A 26,299-nucleotide genomic window follows, 5' to 3' on the forward strand; every position below is an offset into this window, starting at 1 on the left:
TTTTCAATCTTCAAACCAAAATATATTTTAAAATGTATTTCAGGGGCAAGACAATACATTTCCAGTCTTACAGTAGCCTATAAGGTTTTATTCATTATTTATTTTTATTCAAATGTGTTATATGTTCACAACAAATAAATATTTTTTTTTCTTCAACTGCGATTAATGTATTTTCATGGATTTCAATTTATGGAGAGCAAAATATATATTCTTTAAATGCTTTTTTTATTTAAATGCTTTTTTTAAATATATATTTTAAAAATATAGCTTACAATAAATCAGCCGAAAATATAACGGTAGAATAATACATAGGCTTATAAATCCTTTTTTTGGCCTATGTATTTGCATACCTCCGCGCAGCCAATAGCGAGAGTTTGGGGGCGTGGCTTCCACAGCAGGCTGAGCCAGAGGGTGTTTAACTGGTGTGGAGTTTCTTCTCGACAGATCAGCTACATCTCAAGATAAAAGTTTTCCTAATATGTTGGAGCTTTATACCTTATTATAGTTCTGCTGACAGTAGTAGCACAGAAAAAATGCATGCTCCAGCTTTATTCCTGTCACATTTCAGCTAAACTCCCGAGCAGTTCTGTTCCACGAAAAAAATTTTTTTTTTAAAATCGGTACATATCTTAAAATAATACAGTTCTTTGCAGTTTTACATGAGCGCTCTGAAAGAAACTTAGTTGTAAAACAGCTTTCAAAGCTTTTTTTTAACTTTGTGATTTTTTTTCTAATGAGTTTTAAAATGTTTTACTCAGCTGATGCTCATAAAAGAATCTAATGTAAAACTAAACCTTATGTTTCATGTGTTAGCAGGTTACTATTTCCGTTCAAATATTTATGCAAATCATAAATAAACAAGTTAATGAAAATGCAGACAGATCTGCCGTCTATGTTGTGATGAGCTGCAGTATATCTAACATTGCAACAGCTATTGTGCTGTGAGGATCCAGATGTGCAGGGAATGTGCGGGTGATGTCCTGCAGAGGAGCTCCGGCAAACTGCATCATCTCATGCTTTCTTTGCAGGTTGTCACTATAAAGTCAGCTTCATCAAAATGCACTTGTGCACTAGCGTATTGTTCTACTGTTAACAGAGTCAATTGTTGAACTTGTTGTACTAAAGGCCAGTCAACATATTGTTTGCTCAAAATAAAACCAAAGTAAATCAATGTCAATCACAAGTCACAGTTTCCCCTGCGACCAACAGATGTCCTCATTTCCCCGGTTCATTCAGTTATCAGTTAATAATCAGTTTCCATGGTAAACTATACTGGTCATACTCGGTTAATAAATCTGTCTGTTAAGTAAAAATCTGTCTAAAATACAGTTTGTTCTGAGAATGTCTAGGTCTGATACCAGACTGTGGTTTGATTTATATTTGTCCCATCTGTCTTTTTGGATCACAGTTTTTGGACTGTTTGTCCTTATATATATTTTTTTTCTTCCCCTATGCATGCAATGAAACAGTATCTTCAGTCCAGCAGTAATAGCGGGAACTGTTGACGATCACATGTTTTTTTTCTCTCTAGTTGGTTTAGTTTTCAGCTAGTTTTATGGAAGACAGAATAAAGATTACATAGAAAATTACAAAACATCAGTTTTGATCATATTTTGAAGAATGATGGTAACAGTTGCTGGTAGCCACAGTAGGGGAAAATACCATGGACGTCAATGGCTACCAGCAACTGTTAAAATAAAAATATCAGTAAAAATATCTTCTTTTTTTGTTCAACAGCAGAAATAAACTCATACAGGTTTGGAACAACATGAGGGTCAAAAAATGAAGACAGAATTTTCATTTTTGGTCCCTATAACTATCCCTTTAAGTCAGACAATCTATGTTTGACATATGTTGTACAGTATGTCACACACACACATATATATATATATATATATATATATATTTTTTTTTTCTATATCAATATTATTGTTTTCTGTGCTATGTTCCCCTGCGATAAGCAAAGGGAAATAAAAGTGAACAGAACGTGAACAAATGGTAAGCGGTGATACCGTCAGCACATAAAGAGCAAGCCCACGTGTTTCACATCAAAGAAGATGCCTTATGAACTAACAGATGAAGCTAATGTATGATCCTGAACTGCGTTTCTATGGCAACGAAATAATTATCAATTAAATTATTATAAATTAACCTGAAATGTATGCAAATCATGAATATTGTTATATGAATTAGTAGGCTTTAAGTCAGTATTAACACTTTGTGCAGTAAAGTATGCTGCTGTATTTTTCTTGTTCGTGCGTGTGTGTGCGTGCGTGTGTGCGTGCGTGCGTGTGTGTGTGTGTGTGTGCATGCATGTGCATGTTAGTCACTTTCACACCTGCGTCACAATACAGTCTCATTTTGCAATGTGTTGCAATGATTGTAGGTCCAATAGAATAACAAGAGAACAATAGAATCTGCTGATTCAGATTATATCAGTTATGTCATTATAATGCATTATATAATGTGAATCACTTATATTTTTGCATAGACATACACTACCAGTCAAAAGTTTTTAAACAGTAATATTTTAATGTTTTTTAAAGAATTCACTTCTGCTCACCAAGCCTGCATTTATTTGATCTAAAATACAGCAAACTCAGTAATATTCTGAAATATTTTTACTATTTAAAATAACTGCTTTCTATTTGAATATATTTTAAAATGTAATTTATTTCTGTGATGCGCAGCTGTATTTTCAGCATCATTACTCCAGTCTTCAGTGTCACATGATCTTCAATTCAAGTTCACAGTTCTGATTACGATTTCATTGTTTTACTGTTTCAAACACTGAGAAATCTGTCAATAAATCAGTGTAAATGCTGTAGATGTATAGCAGTTTCATGCAGCCAGACAATAAGTAGCATGCATTTTATTTGTGATTTAAATATAGTTCAGAAGTTCTGAAATTAAAATGTACTCTGCAGGTTGTCACTAATGCAATAAAAATATAAACAGTTGCTATCACTTACAGTACATGGTAAAAACAAAAACAAAACAACATTTGGCAGATGTGGTTGCCAGAATAATTTTGCAAAAAAAAATACGTAAAAAATGTAAACATATTTACAGAACAGCCTAAAACAATTACAGTATACAAATGTAATTTACAAAACAAGAAGATTTCATTTTAAACCAGTAAATTCAACAACGCACACTACTGCTAACATCTCTTTCCTACCTTTAACATATACAAACAACCACCATAATAATGCAGGTGGTAAAAGAGCAAGCTACATGAAGATTAATGAAGAATGAATCATAAGCAGCTTTTCCACACGCTAAAGCATTTTTACAGAAGGTGCATAGAGTCATTCATGCAAACACAAAACACCATCACGGTACTGAAACACACGTGACACTTAAATAATACAATAAACATTCATTAAACAGCAGAAGATGTAACTGTACAAAACCCAAATGTGCAGAACTGATAACAAAAACTATTAAGAAACATGATTATTTAAACAAATACCTTCAAATGTGAAATGTCATGCAGGGAATTCTGGGAAAGTCAGTTTACAGTTTTTGAAAAATTATTTTTTTATATCTGAAATACTTCATTTGTTTACCTGCATGTGACCATTAACCAATATCAGAGAACCGAGAACATGCAAATATGTTGTTACATGGTTGAAAGATTAACTTTAAATCTCAGTGGGACTTCAAGTAAATATTTTAGGTTGACTGCAAATGATTTGATCTTTTTTACTTATAAAACTGTACAATTTACAGCATTTTACTGTAAAATTGCATGAAATGTCTGGTTAGATCTTTTACAGTTTTCCTCTGTATATAGTACAGGAACTTACTGTAGACCTATTCACATTTTTTTGGTAGCATTTGTAATATTTTACAGTTAAAATTACACTATTTTTTTACAGTGTAATTACTGTTACTGATTAATTACATGATGAAAATTGTAGTCAGTAATGTAATCTATATCAATAATTTTAGGTGACGTATTCTGACTACTTTTGGATTACTTTTGGTATATTCCATATATATATTCCATTCCTTGTTATCAACATGAAATGCAGCAAACCGTAAACATTACATTACTTCACTGGGGTAAATGAAAGAAGTGGGTTTATTATTAACAAAATCATAAAAATGCACAAAAAAAAAACAAAATCTCAGGGGGACTTCAAGTAAGTATTTGGGAATCCCTGCATCACATGAAAAAACATGAATAAACATGAAAACACAAATGACATGGTCAAAGTCTTCCAGTTTTTAAATATTTATGTCTGTTATATATCAGCAGTGTTTAGTAACTTTCATAATTATTCGTCTGAATCGTCTCATACATGATCTAATTGCCTAAGAGGTGCTTTTGTCTCCAAATTCAGATACATGGATCGCAAATTACTTTACATGACATTTGAATGGCCAATCTATATTGTGAATATTCAACGCTATCTTATATGACACAATATTTTTAGAAAGACAAGAAAAACAAAAAAATTAGGGAGAATCAATAAATTATAAATAATTTACTGCCATTGTGTGAATAATCCGTAATCATGTAATCCATAAAAGATAACTGTAATCTGATTCAAATGTAATTTAATCTAATTACAAATACTTAATTTTTGGGCAACACTTTATTTTAAGGTGTCCATGTTATGCATGTTACATGTGTGTACTATTATAATAACAATTAATTATGCATAATTACATGCAAGGAACCCTAATCCTAACCTTAACCATATAGTAAGTATATGTAGTTAATTAATATTACTCAGCACTTAAATGTATAATTGCACTGTAACAAGGACAGCTTAAAATAAAGTGTAACCTATTTTCGGAATCTGATTATGTAATCCAGATTACATGTACTCAGTTACTACCAGCACTGAATATAAACGCTGTCAGAATAATCAGTGCTAAAATGGGAGAAAGGCATTAAAATTCACGCTTAGATTTTCCGGGACGGCTGTCACAGTTTGAGTATGTGAGACACTGGAAAAGTACAAGCTGTGCAAAAGCTAATATTGCCAAATGCCTGAATTTAACCTACATTTTTGCCTGTTTCAATCATGTGATCACTGTGGAGCTACTGTGACACTTACAGCTGTCCCAGGGTAAGATGAGCAAAAATAAACATACATTTTCCATATTTATTTATGCATACTGTGAATCAAATCAGATATTTATTACATGCCGGTGTGAGAGCATCATTTCAACTTTAAGGTACTGTACCTTTTATAAAGATACTCTAAAAATCTGTTAAAATAACAAGGTGTTTCTCTTTTTATCCATTAGATAATTTAGTTTGTTTGTGAATTATTAGAACTCACGATGAACAAATGAGAGAGACAAATATATTCACTGTTGAGGTTTGCACTAACTGAGTACAGACGCCTTAACTGTGCTACAAATCTGTTTCAGCTCACCATCTGACAAACTAAATGATAAGCCACTCTCACAATCACATTATAAAATGTAAAACACATTTCCATGGTAACCAGTTTTCCTATGTCCTGATTTCCCGTAGCGTGTGTGTGTGTGTGTGTGTGTGGGAGGGGGAGCATTGGGGCAGAGAGAGCGAGAGAGCGAGAGAAAGAGCGAGAGAGAGAGAGAGAGATGGGGGCGGGTGAGTGCGAGAGATGAGGCAATATGTGATGGTAAAAGACCACATTCACTGTTATAGAGCACAGTACCAGTGTAACAAGTATCACAAACTGCACCGCATTACACCATTCATCTGCGCATCGAGAAAAAACAGGCTGGGTTTTGCTAGAATTTCACATTTAATAGCCTGAGAAGATTTAGAAGTGTCATTTTTGGACGTTTGAAAAGGATTTCATGATCTTTGTCAAGAGAAACATGGCAGAACACTTCCAAGAAAAGGATACAAGGCTTCGAAAAAGACATGCAGCCTTCTGATAAACAGGACTGTATTTTTTAAAACATTTTTTTTATTATTTTTTAATCACAGAAAGTTTCTTTACGGAGCGCAACAGGCGGGACTGAGCAAACCTCGTGAGATATTCTTCAAGCTGGCTTGCCGTTAGAAGAATGGAGTAAAGCTGGTATCGTCTATGAAAGCTGGGATTGATTATTTTTCGAGATCTTGAGACATGGCTCAGTCTGAAGATATGCCTAAGGAGGTGAGCGCTGAGGGGAAGGCAGAGAGCGAGTCCGCCGGGGAGATTAAACGGGCTCGGACCATGGCTCTGTACAACCCCATCCCAGCCAAACACAACTGTCTCACCGTCAACAGGTCTCTCTTTATCTTCGCTGAGAATAATATCATAAGAAAATATGCAAAGAGGATTATAGAGTGGCCATATCCTTTCATAAGCCTTTTGCGAATAACACAATTAAAAATTGCATGCAATTATCACTGATTTATGTTCCTGTTTGATGGTTGTGTTGTCTTACTTGTTTTATCTTCTGACTGAAGTTACCTGCCCTTTTGAGTTTTGTGGAAACATTTAGTAAAAGCCGAAAATAAGTTGCAAAAACCATCTGTTGGCAACAAGTTCTGTATTAAAAGACACACTTGATTTTTCTAGACTTCTCTAGACTTTCTAGACACTTCTGGCATTCAGCCCTTAGCAAAATGGTTTCTAACATAAAAAAAAAAAAGTAAGACTTTGTGCTAGACACTCGTTCTGGGGTGCAACAGTTTAATAAATGATACTTCATAGTCAGAACTGCTTGTGAGAGCTTTACATATCTAAATATTGAAAGAAATGCTAAAAAGAGTTGGGGAACCGCACAAAACTATTTTAATGTACTACACAAATTAAGAGACCAGATCAAGGTTAATCTAGCCAATATAAAATGAACACAATGAGATTAAATGAAAGCATATGGAGATATTTAGCTTCTCATAATTGAGAATCCAGTGATCTTACATGCGTTGTCCTCTGTCATATTTGCCAAGCATTTAAAGGGGTCATATGATGCGATTTCAATTTTTCCTTTCTCTTTGGAGTGTTACAAGCTCTTGTTTCTGTACATCTGACCTTGACGTGAAAATGTGGAAATGTGCATTTCTTTGTGTGCTGGATGAATTCATGTTCAAGAATGAAAGAAATGCAGACCGTATATGTGTGTATGAAGTTCTTTGCAATGGATTGGATGAATTAATGTCCAATAACAAGACTAGACTAATCAACAAGACCTAAGGACTAATTGAGGGTAGTTAACCAATAACAAGACACACCTGAATACAGAACTGAATACCAAAAACCAGAACTTTAAAATGAAGACATAAGAAATATTACAACAAACAGACAAGTACGCAGCATGACAGCATAAATCAACAAAACATTTACAGAGCCCCTTCCCTACATTTTCAGAAAAAAGGTACAAAATCTGTCACTGGGACAGTAGCTTTTAAAAAGGTAAACTTTTGTACCTTATTTACTCTTAAAGAATGCATATTAGTACCATAAATGTACATATTAGTACCTTAATGGTACATATTAGTACTAATTTGAGAGTGTAGGGGTGGATTTCTTATGGGCAAAGCATTGCATAACATCCTAAACTTTAAACAACTCAATCATGGCAACTCAAACTCAGTAATGGCTCAGTGCTGGTGGATGTTGACAGCTGTGATCTGGGTTTGCTGGGCACTGTGCTGCAAACGTGAACACTAAAGTGGACCTGGACCACAGGTTTGTGAACTTGTGGCTGTGGAGGACCTGGGATTCAGGACTGTGGTGGACTTGGATTGTGACCTTGTGGTGGTGCTGGATAGTGATCCATGCTGGCTGTAGAAACTGATTCTGTGAGTGCAAACACAAGCATGTGGGCTGGGGTATCGATTGCAGTGACGTGACTTAACATGCAAAATAAAAATAAAAATGTTAAATGAGCCATCCAGATGTTTGGGTCAGGCAGAGGTGAATGAAGGAAATCGTCTCAGGTTACTTATGTAACCATGGTTCCCTGAGTAGGGAACGAGACACTGCGTCCTCTAGGGGTTGCTATGGGAAACCTAGAGGACGCAGTTCGAAGTTCCCATGAAAGGGAACGTCTCAGGTTACTTATGTAACCATGGTTCCCTGAGTAGGTGTGCACACATAGCTACACAATGTATTTTTCGCTTACCAATTATGTAAATGTACAAATTACTTATTTCTCAAAAATGTTTGTATTGCCTCGACGTTTTTGAACTGAAAACCATTTGCCTTGTGAGACAATTAATCTCCGTTTCTCAATTCTGCACATACATCTATTTGTTCCATCAACATTTCCACTACATATTTTATGTTACGTTTGCACTTTGCACAAAAACATATTTTTAAATGAAAGCGCGGGCTATAAAAAGATCAAATTAATAAATAGCTATAGATATAATTAAAAGGTTTGTTTTACTTTAGTTCATTAATGCAAAAAGTTTGTAAAAATATATGTACTGCTTATAGACTCCAGATAATGATTTATGCAACAGATGCTCTTAAACTCATTTTCTCAAAACAGATAAATACTAATAAAAACAACACAGGCAAATATAAACGCCGATCTATTAATAAATGCAAACCTACAATAATTAAATTGAGTCCATAATGCAGGTTGAAGTCTCTGAACGTCTCGTCGCACACCTTATGATCTCATAGATAGCAGTCAGAACAAAATCAACTCTCCGAAAATGTACAGTATTGCACATTTGTGGGTTTTTTGTTTGAATTAAGAGATCCCTGTGGATTTTGACTAAGCACTGACAGTGAACCGCGTAATCAGCAGCAGAAAGAATGAAGCAATCTCCGCACTGTATCTTAATGAATTTCCACACAGAGATACACAATAATTCAAGGAGAATGTTTTTATTTTTTTATTTTTTTTTATGCAAACGTTGCAAAGACCGGAAGTAAGCATGCCCACACTCGCTTCGCCGAAGCTCACTGATACCATCTTGTGCACCTAACCAGTTATGCCCTTTTACAAAGTCTTGATTTGTTTTTTGGGGTGCACAAGAATAGGTTTTCATGCTTGATTGTTCCAAAAGCACATTATGTTTTTACATATTTTACATTATTGCAGCACCATCTCTTCCCAAACTGTCTCGTACACGCTGTTTACTTCCTGTTTCGATGAAACCCCTACTTCTGAAACACAAAATGTGCTCTGATTGGTTAGCTGGTCCAGTGCATTGTGATTGGCAAACCGCTTAGAGCGTGTTCCGGAAATGTCACGGCCCTTATCATAACCGCGACATAGAGACAACACGCTACTAAAGCAACTGCTGTTCTTCGTCTTCTGTAGCGCAGCTCAACCAGGCCTCGTCTCCTTTTTTGCATATCCCGTGGGCGCGAATTATTTAAATGAGGGACTTTGTGATGTCACAAAATCTGGAAGAAGCTCGCTGTAGTCCAAACATGCCGTTTGTTGTAGTTCTTAAAAAATGTTTTCTGTTAAAGAGAAAATCTCCTTTTAGAGTGAACTTCGAGCTTTCAACCCAGCAGACCTTTTTCTTACACACAACAGCAACATTACACACTAACTAAAGTTGGAAAAGCATAATAGGACCCCTTTAAGATGCATTTTTGTCGATCCCATCACAAGTGGACAGTTCTAAATACAGATGTAAATGGGGTGTGAAATGTTTTGAGCTTATCCATTATAGTCCACGTACAGAGGTAGTTGAAAATGCATTCGACCAGATTGCTTTCGTAGTGAAAACGCTCATGGTGTTGAATGTGTTCGAACAACCACTAAAGACCGCCTCCTCTCCGCCTACTGCCCTAATGCGTAAACATTACAGGACGTGTCATTAAAGCACGCTAGCCAGACGGAATTTAAACTTTGCCGTCTGAAATCGTAAGTTTGGTTTGATGGGGGAAAAAATGTAAAAAGCACAATGTTCTCTTCCTGATTCTGACACAAACCCACAGCGTTTGGCATATTTTTGTGTCTGTCAGAGCAGAAACATAAGCTGCTGCTCTCCGTATCATTTCCATTGTCTCCTTTAGCATTCATGTGTGAATTGCACAAGCTTATTTCACAATATTAGATAGAAAGATCAGAAAAACCCCATACATACACCCGCCTATAGACACTTACCTCAAAGAAATCAGTGGTCGAATATGACAAAAGAGGATGGATCAAAACACCAGGTGTAAATGGGAATGTGTCTCCCTCGTCTGCTTGTGATCCGACTGAACAAACACATGTTAATACCAGGTGTAAACACAGCTTATGACAAGGAATGCATAACTTGGCATAATTGAGAAGGCTGCAGAAAAGGGAAGCTTCTGGTTTGAGGCAGGGAGTCTGAGTTCCTGGTTTGTAGATGTGAACAGCTCGGGCGCTGATAGCACACAAGTTTGGTTTGAGATGGATATAACCTCATCTGTAGCAGATATGGGCGCTGACTCAGGGTCCATGGTCGGCATGAGCGTGGACTCGTGGCTGTGAACGTGACAGCAGATGGAAGTGAGAAATCTGGCATTCTTGGGCCAAACTGAGGGAAAAGAGTGAACACCATTCACCACGACTTTGTTCTCAAATATGTTTGTTTAAATGTTGCAATTACAGGCAGTCTCATTAAAATCTACCAAATGAGAAATCTTACAAAACCAGGCCCGTTGGAAAAATGTGCCTGTAGTGGCATTTCTGCAAAATGATATTGCGTTGCTTTTTGGATGTTTTGCAACACCTTCTAAATGAAATGAAATGTTCAGCGAGTGGCACTAAAAGCATGTTTAATTCTATCCAAAACAGATGGACGTGAATCTGGCAATGTTGACCGTCTGTATTGCGGCAGTTTGGAAATTAAATGTCCGGTGAGTGGTGATATAAGGTCAGTGCTCTATTGCATCTAAAAAGTAAATAAATAAAATAACGCACCTACACTAAACCTAAACGACAGTGTTAACAAAAGCAATTGTGAGATTAAAATGCATTTGCAGAATCTACCATGCCATTTTAATGTGCTTCTACAAGTCTTTGTGCTCTTTTATCATGACTCATGTTTCATGGGACTCGTACCCGAGTTCTTCACATCATAAGTGCAATGCTGTACCGGGTGTGCTACAGAGCAAGTTTACTTAGTCAGAAAAGCCATACAAATACAGATGGTTACGTGATACAGACATGAAAATGTATTTGTTTATAAATCATACACTATGGTGGAAGTGTTTTGAGGTCATAACATAGTATCATGCAAAAATAAGTCTTTATTAATGGATAATCTGCCCCTGTAATCATAATTTATGTGAACAGGAATTAAAGTTGTTGGTGATTTACTGCCAGTAGTGTTCATTTCAGATGGAAACTGCAGTGAATTGTATGGGTAGCTTTAACAGATTTGTTCATTCAACTTATGATTATTCAACTGCACTTGGGTTCCAACTTTATGTCATTCTGCTGAAGAATGCACAGCCGTCAACTATAAACCCAGCAAGCAAACTGTCCTCTCTTAGTCAAGGACAGAGACGCTTAGAGGCATACGTACCACAATGAACATACGGAAACATGCATCTATCTACATTTACTACTCTACCACTCCAAAAACGTACCTGTATGCATTAGTTTTTATGGCTCTAAACTCTTACTGTATGCAACAATTATCTCATTTATCTATTGTTTTAGGACATTGGGAGAAACATCTGAGACAAAGATGTTATTTAAATAAAAAATAATGAAAACTCAGTTAAGTCTTCTAAAAAAAAGAACAATTTATGAACAATACAGTTTTTCTCTGGGCTATAGTTCATATAGTTATATAATTTCATAATGATAATATCAAAGCCCTTGAGAATGTGTTTGGGGAAAATAAATCACAAATGTTTTGTTTCCCTAGCAAACTGTTTTGGACAATTACACAGCTGCAGATTTAATTAATATTTTGAACACAGACTGAGAAATGTCTGTTATGCAATGGTGGGACAGAACCCAAGACACTGTACTAGTATTACACTCAAATCCATGCTGTTATATAGTGTATGCGTATTACTGTATGTGCAGCATGTTATATAGCCTACATGTATATTTTTATACCAGTTTTAGGATCAAAGTGAATAAATAAGCTACAACTCTTAAAGAAGAAACAGACATATGGCTATGAGGAAATCGTAATGTGTATTAGACTTGCTGACTACTAGTTTTTCTACTACTAAACTAATAGTAGTTGTCACCCTGATTTAGTTCCTGTATAAGGCCATGTGTACTCTGGCTTTCATTACTTGTTCTTTTCAATACTTGTTGAACTTGCACAACAAACTGAATAGAGTATATATTTCATGTTTTCTGACATTCCTTCAACTTAATGAATTAAATTCACCTCTACCGATCCAATCAGCAGCAACAGATTTCAGGTCATAGCACATGCTTATGAGGAATGCACATGATTTTCATACTTGAGCCTGAAAGCGCATTACAAGCAGCACTTGAGATAATGTTTGGCTGTTTCTGAGGTGAGCAAAACTCACAGTCCACCCTCCCTGGAGGAGGTTAACTGTAGAAAGCAGGTTGCCATGGCAATCCTCGCTGCTAGAGAGATGCCAAAAATAAAAAAGCTGAAAATTCTAGGTTAGTGCATCCCTGACTGAACTGACATTACTATGCTTATTGTTTTATAATGCCATTTTTTGTATAATAGCTTCCAAGTATTTTACCTCACTTGCAACCATCTTATCTGACAAGAATGGTGAAAATTGGCCCTCCTGTTGCGTAGAAAAGTAGTATTACAGCTTTCCTCTACAAGCTGCATGAATTGAGGTATCATTCATGTCCGTAGCACAGCCAGTGCAGACGACTTACTGTAAGTGCTACACTTTAAAACGTTTGTTCAAATGACGAAATATGATCAACAGTAAAAGTGATGCTTATAAAGTAGTGAAACAAAACAAAACAAAAAACCATTGGATGTTGTTATGTGGACTAGTTGGTGATTTTATTGCCATCCGAATCCAGAATGTTGTTGTTTTTGTTTTTTTTCACCACACATAAAAATGTATGGCAGGGGTACCAAATGTTTTGTGGTAATTTAATTGTGTCTGAATCTACATCTCTGAGTTTACAAGCATCCAACTGTTGCACTTCATTGTAATGTGCATGTTACAATGTGCAAACTTTTATTTTGCAATAAACTTTTAAAATATGTATTATATATATATTTATATAATTTAGGGTCAAATGTTTACCTCATTTAAATAAGAGCTTGCCAACTTATTTCTGCTAATTTCCATATTTTTAAACGTACATCCATCATTTGGGGAGATAAAACCCATAGTGCATCAATTTTCCTATTATAAAATAGGATATTTATATAAATGTTGAACATGTGACTGACAATTTGAGAAGCACGTTTCTGGGGTCCTATAAGATCACAAAACAACCTCCTCCACTTTGAATAAATCGTCATCTGAACACATGTGTTTTTTATCCGAGGAGTCATACAGATTTATTTTTACAGACGAGTAACAATTACCAAATTAATAGGGCTGTAGTCTGTTTTATTTTATTTTTTATTTTTTTCTTACACAACTTCTGTGAAGTGCTAGAGCAAATGAATATGGACATATCCCATGAAAAAAAAAATTAAATAAATAAATAAAGTCACGGAAACTTCCAAGAATGTCCATTTTAATACCAGCGTCAGGAAAGACACTCAGCTAAATTTCTCTGATCAATTACATGGGGTTTATTATAAGTCACTTCTATAAACATTTAGTTGATTTTTATTATTTCTTAAAATGAAAACAATAAATGGACATGCTTCATATTAAGTGTCTTTAATTACTATGTACTTACATTTAAATTAATAATTTGATAAAATTCACTTATTGTGTTATATATGTTTTACATTGTACTTGAATTTAAAAATACCTTTAATTACATCTGTAATTAATTTCTGTAGCTACATCTATAATTACACTGTCAACCCTACTTTACCCCTTTATATGTTTATATATATAGGGCTGTCAATTGATTAAAATTTTTAATCGATTAAATTGAATTGATTACATTTTTTTAATTTAATTAATTCATGCTGTGCCCAATAATTAATCGCCAATTAATCACACTCCAATTTGGGCTGAAAAAATGACCCCCCAAAAGATAATTTAAAGTCATTATCGTGTTTGCATTGAATAGACAATAAAAAAAAAAGGTTTAGAAAAAATGTTTTTATTCAACATTCATTTTTATTATTTTATTACACATAAACTTTTAAGGCTGCAATGTGGCCATAACATTAAAATACTAAAAAAAATAAGTAAATAAAAAAGAAATGATACTCTAAATATGAAACTAAAACGTCTCTAGGTTACGTATGTAACCATGGTTCCCCGAGGGAACGAGACGCTGCGTCGAGATCGCTTTGGGAATGCCCTTGCGTGACCACGTTCTGAAGCACGTGTCAAATCCGTCCAATGGAGCAGCGAGACGTCACGAGCGGGGTGACGTCAGCACCAGAAAGCATAAAAGCGCATCCGGCAGAGCGCAAACCAGCTTCGATGAAGTAGCGCCTGCAGGGATGCAGGGAGTATGGCAAAGAGACGCAGCGTCTCGTTCCCTCGGGGAACCATGGTTACATACGTAACCTAGAGACGTTCCCCTTCAGGAACTCGAGCTGCGTCGAGATCGCTTTGGGAACGAGAATACCCACTGCCTGTGTGTGTATCTTGTGAGCACATCACGAAGAGAGAACTTGGGAACCTGGGGTAGATGCCAGGTCCAGGTTGTAAAAGCGGACAAAAGTGTGCGGAGAGGACCAGCCCGCCGCAGCACAAATGTCCTGCAAGGCCACACCCAAGCTGAAAGCCTTGGAGGCCGCCATACTCCTGGTCGAGTGCGCTCTGACCCCCATAGGCGACGGGAGGCCAGAGGACTCGTAAGCTAGTGAGATGGCCTCGACCACCCACCTACTCATAGTCTGCTTGGTCGCCGGAGATCCTTTCTTTGGCGGACCAAAACAAACAAAAAGCTGATCTGCCCTACGCCATGGGGCAGCTCTGTGTGCGTAAACGTCCAGTGCTCGGCTGCCGTATAAGCTTTCCCAACCAGACTAGATGTAAGCTTAACAGGCCTGGTGGGTGATGCCGAGGATGATGCCGAGGATGGGGAGAGATAGCTCGCGAGCGTCTGCTCCACCATTGGCATCGCCCCATATCCCTTCTCGTTCAGCCCCATGTAATGACTTTGATTACTTAATTGTGGGGAATTAATTATTATTAATTCATTCAGGTTTTGAAAGGACTCGGATCTGAAGAGCCTGATTCAACCTGATTAGATGTTATGCAATGTTCTCTGTTATGTGATTCTCTTAATGAGTGAGTCATTGAGTCATTCATTCAATCGATTAAACGGCTGATGTTTTTCAGAAACAAAGCAAGTGATTGTCTTTGAGAATGTCAATGAATCTTTGACTCGCCTGATTGGTTCAAAAATGTGGAATCATTCAGAAACAAAACGCTGTGTGTTGTTCGGAGGCACATTCAATGGATGTTCAAAGCCAGTTATACTGACTTAATTGAATGTGATATTGGGGGTGGCACCAACTAGCAATTAATAACTTTGGTTGGTTGGCAATGAATGAATGTTGGGTCTGCGTTGACTAGTTGCGGATCACATGACTTTAGTTGTGCTCGTAGTACTTGAGGACAGCAGGAAGAAAATTCTTCCATTCGACAAGAAGTGGTTTCACAAAGCTTTTACAAGCACTGCACTGGTTCTACGGACATCTGAGTTCATCCAGAGTGTATGTAATTTGTGTAAACCGCTACAAGGCTATCCAGTGCGGACAGGAGCTAAAGCAAGACAATGCAGCTATAGTGAGTCTGTCAGTGAAGATATGCACACTTCATCCACTCACATACTCTCCATTAATGCAGCACTGACTCATTTACATAAGGTAAACTTGACTGGCCAGCTGGATCTCTAGTCAGCTACTCCTAGGTACTATGCATTTAAAAGTCCATATACTGATACATAAACATTTATGTACGTATATACAGTATATGTTTCTACAGAGGACAGGGGTATTAATGCAGGCAGGTGTACACGATTTTGTAATGTGTGAAGTAAAGTGTACAGTGTGTCAGTCTTGACGAGGTGATTCTTTGTTGTTCAGATGTAAACTTTTTTTTAAATTTGGTCATTCTCATTTTGTCACCTGATGTAATATTTGCCTTGACCCCTGTGCCATTACTCCATTTGAGTATATGATCCTAGCCACCATCATAGCCAACTGCATCGTTTTATCCCTGGAACAGCATCTTCCTGGTGAGGACAAGACGCCTATGTCCAAAAGGCTGGTAAGCATTAAAAAACATTAATACATTCATATTTTAGATAAACACAACTGAACCTTTCAAAACTCTTGCTACTACTTATACTACATATTATCTAAATTATTGGATTCCCAGAGTCCAGAGAGTACAAAATAAAATACATACTGTTACTCAGAAGCTAATGGCAACCATCATCACTGGGAAATCACCTGTCGGAGAGAGAAAAAAAGGCTAGCAAATCTGTGGCCACGGTTTTGCAATTCGCCCCCTCAGTTTATAAGCCATACTCACAAATTCTTTGCAATTCATTCCCACTTTAATGCATTAGGATAATAAAAGACCAAACTCAGTATATATCTTACTGATGCTACAAACTATGTACAAGCAAGCTGATGGGGCCAGAAACACTTAATGTGGCTTAAGAGACAAATACAGTGTTATAAAAAAGCTAAATCTGGGATACAGTTTATTAAAATTATGTATGTAAAGGCAAGCAGAAGAACTCAGAATACGAATGCAATGCGCTGCATCAGCAGTAAGGTGTATACTGAGTTTTAGTATCACTGCATTGAGCCACGTTAAGCGTTTTCTTTATAATAGTTTTCTATGAAAGGAAAATGCTTAGCATGCAATTTAGTGAATTGCATTCATATTCTGTAAATAGTTTGCTACATCAATAAGGTGTATGTTTTCTTCACAGTTTTCTATGGGGGAGAAAATGCTTAGCGTAAAATTATTGTCTTTCCTCTTGGATTATGGTGATAGTGTTTATGACAAGAAATGTGGGAGAAAGTTGGTTTTCACTGGTTGTTGTTTTAGGACATTAAGCCTCGTTAAGCATTTTTTTTTAAATCCCTTTGCAAACCCATGGAAACAGATTGCGAAAGCATGGGCGCGATTTATGAATTTGTGGGTACAGATTGCAAAATCTGAAGGTATGGTTTTACAAATCTAAAAGCACAGATTAGGAACTCATGGGTATGGTTTATTAATCCATGAGCACGCTTTGTTAAATCGAGGAAACAGTTTAAGAATTTGTGAGTGCAGTTTATAAACTGAGGGGACAAATTGCAAAACCGTGGCCACAGATTTGTGGGTCTTTTTTTCTTCTTCAGGTGACATCCCGGGCTCTGTAAATTTGGAAGTTTGATATCATTATAAAATCAAAGCTAGAATGTGCATTTCAGTATTACTTATTATGATATTCTCTATCGATTGTTTTGTTTAATCGTTTGATCTTTTTCTTTCTCATCGGGTCCATTAGGAGAAGACCGAGCCTTATTTCATTGGGATCTTCTGTTTTGAGGCTGGTATCAAGCTGGTGGCGCTCGGTTTTGTTTTTCATAAGGGTTCCTATCTCAGAAACGGCTGGAATGTAATGGACTTCATTGTTGTGCTAAGTGGGTAAGTGACATTTATATTTTCTTTCTCCCCACTGATTTTTAATACTTCAGGGCTAGGAATAGTGTGCTTCCCTTCAAAACATTGCTATGGTAGGCATGGCCCGTAGTTGGTATCTGCTCTTCGATTTCTGCTTGCAATCATAAGTTCCCTAAGCACTTCTCCACTGGATTTGTGGAAGTCCATTCCACTTCCTTAAGTGGGCAAGGAGCGTTTCTGCTGATCTTCAATCACGCAATTCTGATCGAGAGAGCGAGTCTATTCATATTTACCCTTCAGGTACTTCTGTGTCCCAAAATGCAGCTATTTTTATGCTGTATTATGTGTGTGTGTGTTTTAAGTTTTCCTCAAAAGCCCAAGCATTCCCATAGGAATGGAAGCTTGTTACCACCACTGAATAAAACATTTAAAGAAGGTAATTGCAAAATTGTATCTTGCAATTCTGACTTTTTTTCTCAGAATTGCACATTTATATGTCACAATTTTGACTTTGTGAGATATAAACGTGCAATTGTAAGAAAATAGTCAGTCTTTTTTTTTCTCTCAGAATTGGACTTTATAACTCTCAGTTGCAAGTTTATATATCACAATTCTGAGAACTGTGAAGGGGATTGTGAAGTTGTGGGATATAAACTCGCAACTATGAGAATAGAAGTCAGAATTGCGCGTTTATATCTTGCAGTTCTGACTTTATTACTCATAGTTGTTGTGAGTTTATATATCACAATTCTGAGAAAATTGTCAGAATTGTCCGTTTATATCATGCAATTCTGAGAAAAAAGTCAGAATTGTCCGTTTATATCATGCAATTCTGAGAAAAAAGTCAGAATTGTCCGTTTATATCATGCAATTCTGAGAAAAAAGTCAGAATTGTCCGTTTATATCATGCAATTCTGAGAAAAAAGTCAGAATAGTCAGTTTATATCATGCAATTCTGAGAAAAAAAATCTGAATTGCGAGAAACAAGTCAGGATTGTGAGATAAAAGGTTGTAAAAGGTTGCAATTACCTTTTTTTATCCAGTGGCTGAAACAAGCTTCCACACATCGGTCTATATAATGATGCATTAATATAGAAAAAACTGTAAATAATAAATCAGCTGCAAAATGGGTTCCAAGTGATCAATAGCTTAAAGTGTTCCGTTTAAACCAATTGCATGGGTTCTGTCAGTAGTGGGCATTCATGCAATCTAAGCAAGGACGTGCATCCTTTAAATATATAACCTAAGTCCTTGAGACAAAAGGAAGTTAGTGAGGGAAGGGACTAGAATGCAGTCCCGTTCACTACCTGATTATCTGCTCTGCAGGCTAGATGCATGTCTTGGCTACTGGACTGTGTGTTTGAGTAGGCTGTGAACAGCAGAGGTAGGATTCCTCATCAAGGAACTGTTTTCATTCCTGCTTACCTCAGTTCCATGTTTCCTTCCAAGTTCTCAGATGCTATATAAAAGATGCAGGGATGCATAAAGACTCAATAGTTTAGACAAAGTGTTTGGCTGATGAGGATATGGTGAAATCAAATACCCATTACATATGGTAAATGATTAGTGATGGAAACAGATCACAAGTGAAACAAAAAATGACGCTTACCTTCAGTGGCACTGATGCAGAATGTTAGCTCTCTTTAGAAAACAAACAACACTAAGATCCAGAACATTGAGCTGTATTTGAACGATGGAGTGTGAACAATTAATTTTCATTTGTCTTATAGTAATGGACAATGCAACCCATTTAACATTACGCTCACAGCAATAGCATAGTAAACATATATTACAAATGTTTGCTTATTTAGTGGCCAGGGGCCGTATTCACAACACATCTTAAGGCTAAAAGTCGCTCCTAACTTGCCGTTTTAGAATAAACTCTTAAAAATAATGGGTGTGTCAGTCCTAATTTTAGGACTCCTACATTTTTGCTTTAAGAGCATTTCTCAAAGCGTGAAATCAGCACCTAAATCTGTGAAAAGTTAGGGCTAGTCAAGACGACTCCTAAATCACTGAGACCAAATCACAAACCATCCAATGGCCTATGGCTATAAACATTTTAGAAACATTTCATGATAATTTCCATTTAATTGAATATGTTCATGTACAAGTTGGGCAAGAAGAAACAATTGTTTACGAGATGCAGACATGTAAGAGGCTGACAATTAGCTGAACATATACTTGTTTAATTAGTGACACCTACATTTTAAAAACTTTATTTGATTATGGAAACATTTTTTTTTTTTAATCTTTATTTGAATGGCAACATGATACCTGGTTCTACAATATTCCTATGATTGGATGACTGACAGAAACCCATCCCCTATCAGCCAATCATAGTTAGTGAGCTTGATGACATCATCCATAGCAACAAGGTCAACCCCGCCCTTTCTCTTAGCTTAAGGTTTCTCCCCATTTCTTAGTAAAAGTTGCTCTCAGCCGCTTCGTGAATATATTTTGTCAAAATACATGGCTACTTTTGAATGACTATGAATGGAGAAAGATGCTTTTCTGCACACATAATAGCCTGCGCTAGCCAGCCAAACCCTGACCCCCTGTAGTCAATGTAATGTGGGTGTCTACAGCAAGAAATTATTTTGCACCCTAGCTTTTATCCATTTAATAGATGAAATTATGACAAATCATGCCAGGTCTTTTTTTCACATTTTAATAGATGTTGTTAAAAGCTGGGAAACAGTCTGACATTGATTTTAACACACATCACATCAATGAAAGGTGTAATTTCTATAACGTTGCGTAGACATTTTTAAGTGCATCCATCGGGCTTCATTCATTAAACATGAGCAGAACATATTCCTCTGTAAATTGATCATAAATTGACTCTCAAATGAATCGCAGAGTGGTTTTACAGATAATTGTTTTTGCTTGTGTTTCATGAATGAGGCTGATGTTATGTGTTATATCTGATCCTATGAACTTGTTTGGCTTTGAACGATCCACTTTAACAATGTCTTGTTAAAAAGTAATAATAAATATTATGTTTGTACACAACCTTATTATCCATTTTTGTCTATATGCCAGTTTTTCTCCTGACAATCTCTCTTAGAGTGGCTGCTAAAATCTGAAACGAAAGCGATTATCCCTGCTACACATCTGACACACTTTTGACTCCAACATACCTGACCTCTTTAAAAACAGCGAAAGTAAGTCAGATTTAAAAGAAAACTACATGTGTCATTCCACTCATCTGGGAACTGAAACAAGGCCAGTAGGCCATTGCTTGTGGCTTTCATTTCTTCTGAAATTAATGATTAGCTGCAAGCGAATCTTCTGGGACAGAGCCAATTTGATATTTTTTCCTTCACAGGTCCTCTGGGAACATATGGAGAAACTTTGCATTTGACATGATAAAACAAATACGAGTATGATAGCGTTGAAGTGACAGCTCACACACAGCTTCTCATGATCCTTCAAGTAATGTTTGAGACTGTCTACATGCAGAGTACAGAGATGCAGCATGTCTGAAATGTCTTTACCAATGTAAAAAGCATTGGATTAGCTGTCCCTGCTGACGACCAGCTGATAGGTCAACATGCTAGTTAGTGCTGGTTTAGTTCACCCGCGAAATCTGTGATTATGTCAACCAACATGACGATTCTAGTTGACCAAGAAAGCATTGTTAAGCTAGTTAATAAGTCTAATGGGAACACCAGCATGCACAGGTCTTTTCAACAGGCTTCAAAATACAAACGTCAAAAACATTCCAGAACCACTGACGTCGTGAACCTATAAAGACAATATTCGGACAAAATATGAACAGTAACTACAGTCCCATAAGCCATAAATCTTTCCAAGTAATTTTAAACATTTGACTACAACATCTTTTTGAACATGCAGTATATACCAGGGGAAGCATTCAGAATAATTGCATCAGTGTCGTCAGAATTGCTTAGAGTTTCCAGTGGCATGTTTTTGCTGGTTTTATTTTATTTAAAGCTGTCTTTTTTTTTTTTTTTTGGTTAAAAATAAATACAATTCCATTATTCAGCTATTACATAAAAATCAGTGTTGAAGGTGTTCTTGCCTAGCTGTGATACATCTAATGGGGCATTTTATGTAATTTTACTGTAAAATGATGTTAAATGTCCTACTTTCTGTAGAGAAAAGAACCAGTCATCAAAAAAGGATATTGCCATTCCCAGAATTCTCTGTGTGAGAGCTCACATTTGATGACTTTTCATTGAAATAATGAGGTTTCTTTCTTCTTTTCTTATCAGTTATGTACATAGTTCTTATCAGTTTTCTGTTACATCTTATGTTGTTAAATGAATGTTTATTACATTATTTTACTGTCACGTGTGTTACCATGATGGTGTATTGTGTTTGTGTGTCTGACACTACGTGCTCCTTCTATATATTAGTATTTTCCTCCTCAGCTTGTGGAAAATCTAGTTGTGATGAACTTTGATTGATCATGTGTCTTTCTCTCTCAGTATATTATATGTATTATTTATTTTTTAACTTTACATTTAAGTTCAAGCTGTAACAATTAGTTCAAACTGCTACTATTTTTTTTTACAGTAGTTCTGACAACCACAGCTGTCTTTCACTAAATGTGCATCCCAGTTCACATACTCGTGCATTATTCTATGCCATGTTTAAATAGTGTGTTTAGTGTGTTCACACAGAAAATTCCAAATAGAAAAAAATGAACTTTAAATGCCCGGATGATGCTCTTAATTAACCGAAAAAACGAAGTGTGGAATGTTGGACACTTTATGCGCTCAACTGGTGCAGCTTTTATTATGGTTGAGTACATAAAAAAGTATATAGTGCGTCATTTGAGACACAACTTGAATTTTTTAAATATATAATCACGTCCGTAAATTGTACGTGTGAGTGCTTAGGAATGATTGCAGCTTGTTGCTACAGTAAACACTGTTGTCGTGTAGAATCTGATATCAAGCATGATTGATATTTTGAACTGATTTTAGAACACATTGTTTTCATTTATCGTGCGTCTCCTAGCAACAAACTGCATGTTTGAGTTTGTTGTACTCAGAATGACTTGAAAGTCTGCTAGTCCTTTAGTGCATGATGCCCAGTTGTTCTCTATAACCATTTACAAATCTGCAAGTGCATGCTACCTAAAGTCGATTTAAAACGAGTCCTCTGCAAGCGACATGCAATTTTATGATTCAGCCACATATGGCGATAGAGAGTCAAAAGTTGCATAGCGCAGCTACTGATGTTATGAATTCAGATTAAATGATTCATAGAATTAGTCATTCAGATTTCCCCTAGAAATACATTTGATAATGCGTCAAGTGTGAATATTTTACAGTTTATCAGGACTTCTACTGCTTGTCTTGAGGAAGTGGACAACGGAGCGCTACATGAGCGTACAGTGTGCTCAGATGTTCAGAACGCAGCATAGACTCAGCATGAAGCCTTTCTTTCATAGTGTGTGAAACATGAAGCATTTGCTGCAGATATGCCGATGATTCACCACTAAGTGTTGATAATGTTATTCCTCCATCTTCCTCCATCCCCCTCCCCGTTGACTGGCTCTCAGAGCTCAGTTCAGCGCTGTGTGTAGGTGTTCATGTGTGGGTGAGCCCATATTCATTTCATGTTTGCATTTCAGCTTTTTCACTGACAGGTACAAAGAAATCAAATTGTGAAATAATTAATAGTGTTTGGTCATGCTACACTGATTGATAGAAATGTGTGAAATGACACAAAGGTACAAACGTAATTGATTATTATGACTTACACAAAACAAAATCAGTTCAGTTAGAAAAAGCCTTTGTGTTAAAGACACTACAGTAAATACATAAAACATGGTTAAGCCTAAGGAAACACACATTCTAATAGATGATTTTGTACTTGATCAGGAAGCATTACATAAGTTCCTTTGAATCACAGATTGAAAGCTCCCGTAAGACAAGCGGATGTTTATAAAAAGGCATAATGAAGCAGGCTCCTCTCTGTTCCTGTAGCCGATATGAAGGATTTGTTGATGCAAATCATGATGTACAATAGTACGGACGTGCTGCAGCTCTGGAGGCTACAGAAAAAGGTTGATGAACTTTGTAAAGTGTTATTATATCGCATTTTGTTATATAAAATTATTATATAAAGAACTGTTACATCTGAACATCTATTGTCACTGTGTAGAGAGCATCACGACATTTGAGGAGCCATAATGTATATTCAAATATTATAAGTAAACGTGTTTTGCAGTTTCTGTCTATCATAAAGTGCAATTCATGAATAATTTTATAACTCAATGCTAAATCAAGCATGCAGTTTTGAAAAATGTCATGTTACATGAAAATATTTTTGTCTCATTGGGAAAAGGATCTGTGTGGTGGGGAAAAAAATAAATAAATCAGATCTGTGCCACATTGAAAGGGATAGTTCTCCCAACAATAAAAATTCTGTCATCATTTGTGCTGAACACAAAAGATATTTTGAAGAATGTTGGTAACCAAACAGCTGACTTCCATAGTGTAGAAAAAACAAAACAATGGAAGTCAATGGGGACCAGAAACTCTTTGGTTACCAACATTCTGCAAAATATCTTCTTTTGTGTTCAGTGGAAGAAAGAAACTCGTACAGGTTTGGAACAACATGAGGGTGAGAAAATGATGACAGAATTTCCATTTTTGGGTGAACTTTCCCTTTAACAGTTTTCTCTTATTTCCCGTTTCCTCGGTGTGTTTGTTTTTGCCTGCAGGATTCTGGCCACTGCTGGCTCTCATATGAATATCCCAGTGGACCTGAGGACCCTGAGAGCTGTGCGTGTGCTCAGACCCCTCAAACTAGTCTCCGGTATCCCTAGTAAGTAACTCATCCACCAAATCAGCAATTATGAAAATCAATCTCATCTTGTCACATATGAAACACAATATTTGGTTTTAAACAGCTTTGCACTAATCCAGATGAATTCCACCAGGTTTACAGATAGTTCTGAAGTCCATTATTAAAGCCATGGTGCCGCTGCTGCAGATCGGTCTTCTGCTGTTCTTTGCCATCCTGATGTTCGCTATCATCGGTCTGGAGTTTTACAGTGGGAAATTACACCACACTTGCCTGCCCTCTCCAGATATTCTCGGTATGGAGAAACGTTTCAGCCTTTAACTTAAATGAAACAGGAATGCTGGATATTTCTAATACAATATACTGTACACTAAAAAATGCTGGGTTAAATACAACCCAGTGCTGGGTAAAATATGGACAAACCCAGCAATTGGGTTGTTTTGACCCCGCGGTTAGAGTGTAGCTGCCATGCGGTGTGCAATTTGAAATCTGCCATCTTTGATCTCGGGTGCTCAGTTCTGCTGCCAATCACCTGAGCCTAAATGCCATGTGACTTATCACTCAAACGCCACTGGAAAATCTGATTATGACGAATGTGATTGGCTGACGGCACCACAGCTCTTCACTCTTTTATTTTAGACTCCCAAAAAGAAGCAGTGTAGTTACAACATCGAATTTTATCAGTAATCTTATTTCAGCTTTTTGAATGGCCATCATTGGAGAAAGATTCCAGCATGCACCATGCACATCGTTTCCGCTGTGAAATCTAGGCTGCATCGAAGGCTGTCTCAGGTTAAAGGATCCTTGGAAGGCAGCCTTCATTTTGCGCCCTTCGTTCAGCATATTTTGATCATTCATCAAGTGTATCCTCTGTGTCCTACGACCTCCCACAATCCTTAGCACACAATTATGAAAGATAATTTACAGAAAATGGGTCGGCACTGAGCTCGTCCAATTTCATTATGAAATGCAAGACAAAAAGGCGTATTGCTTTTGTTTTGTTGTAGGTTAATCACAAAGCACTGGGAGACCACAGACGGTTGTTATTCACTGTATTGCATTATACTGTAATTTTCCCTAATTAATGTGTAAAAGTAATTAAACGCCGTGAACATTTATGACATTACCATGTGGTCTTGCTAAACTGTCTCCCTAGCTAACACAAATATGTTCTAAGAATATTTTGCTAACATTCCCATTAAGTCATGAAAACATTATTTCTGAATGTTCTCTAAACGTCCATTTTTTTTTTTATGTTTGAAAAAGATTTTTCTAGGTTATACGAATGTTAAGGGAACATTCCAGTTTATCATTTTGCAAACATTGTGACAATGTTGCTTTTAAAATCTTTTTAAATCTCTGAACATTCTAAAACAAGTAGTAGCATTTAAAAAATGTCAGGCGAACGTCCAACTGAAAAAAATCGAAAAAGTTTTTGTGCTAACATTCCCATTAGGTAATGAAAACTAACACATTTTCATGAACAAAGTAAAAATAACTTCTTTGCGCTAATGTCCAATTAAGTCATTTGAAAGTTATTTCTGAATGTTCTCTAAATGTCCATTTTTAAGATGTTTTATTTATGTATTTATTTTTCCTGATTATGTGAATGTTATGGGAACATTCCATTTGATCATTTTGCAAACATTAAGGGAATGTTACTTTTGAATGTTCTCTGAACGTTCTGAAACAAGTAGTAACATTTGTGACCCTGGAGCACAAAAGCAGTCTGAAGTCGCTGGGGTATATTTGTAGCAATAGCCAACAATACATTGTATAGGTTAAAATTATCAATTTTTCTTTTATGCCAAAAATCATTAGGATATTAAGTAAAGATCATGTTCCATGGAGATATTTTGTAAATTTCCTACTGTAAATATATCAAAACTTAATTTTTGATTAGTAATATGCATTGCTAAGAACTTCATTTG

At 36.4% G+C, this 26,299-nt stretch overlaps 1 protein-coding gene across 1 annotated transcript in view; it reads left to right on the forward strand.

Annotated features, from left to right (window-relative positions):
- The first annotated feature begins 6,020 nt into the window (after nt 1-6,020).
- LOC107708577 (voltage-dependent R-type calcium channel subunit alpha-1E-like) overlaps nt 6,021-26,299 on the forward strand; it is an 88,011-nt gene continuing 67,732 nt past the window's right edge. The window contains exons 1-5 of the mRNA XM_016512839.1: nt 6,021-6,295; nt 16,118-16,223; nt 17,464-17,603; nt 24,286-24,389; nt 24,505-24,663. Of these exons, the coding sequence (XP_016368325.1) occupies nt 6,087-6,295; nt 16,118-16,223; nt 17,464-17,603; nt 24,286-24,389; nt 24,505-24,663 (718 nt within the window). The 5' untranslated portion in view covers nt 6,021-6,086. The remainder of the gene's footprint in view (nt 6,296-16,117; nt 16,224-17,463; nt 17,604-24,285; nt 24,390-24,504; nt 24,664-26,299) is intronic.

This window comes from Sinocyclocheilus rhinocerous, unplaced genomic scaffold, assembly GCF_001515625.1.
Source record: "Sinocyclocheilus rhinocerous isolate Xijiao unplaced genomic scaffold, SAMN03320098_v1.1 scaffold25, whole genome shotgun sequence".
Classification (NCBI taxonomy): domain Eukaryota; kingdom Metazoa; phylum Chordata; class Actinopteri; order Cypriniformes; family Cyprinidae; genus Sinocyclocheilus; species Sinocyclocheilus rhinocerous.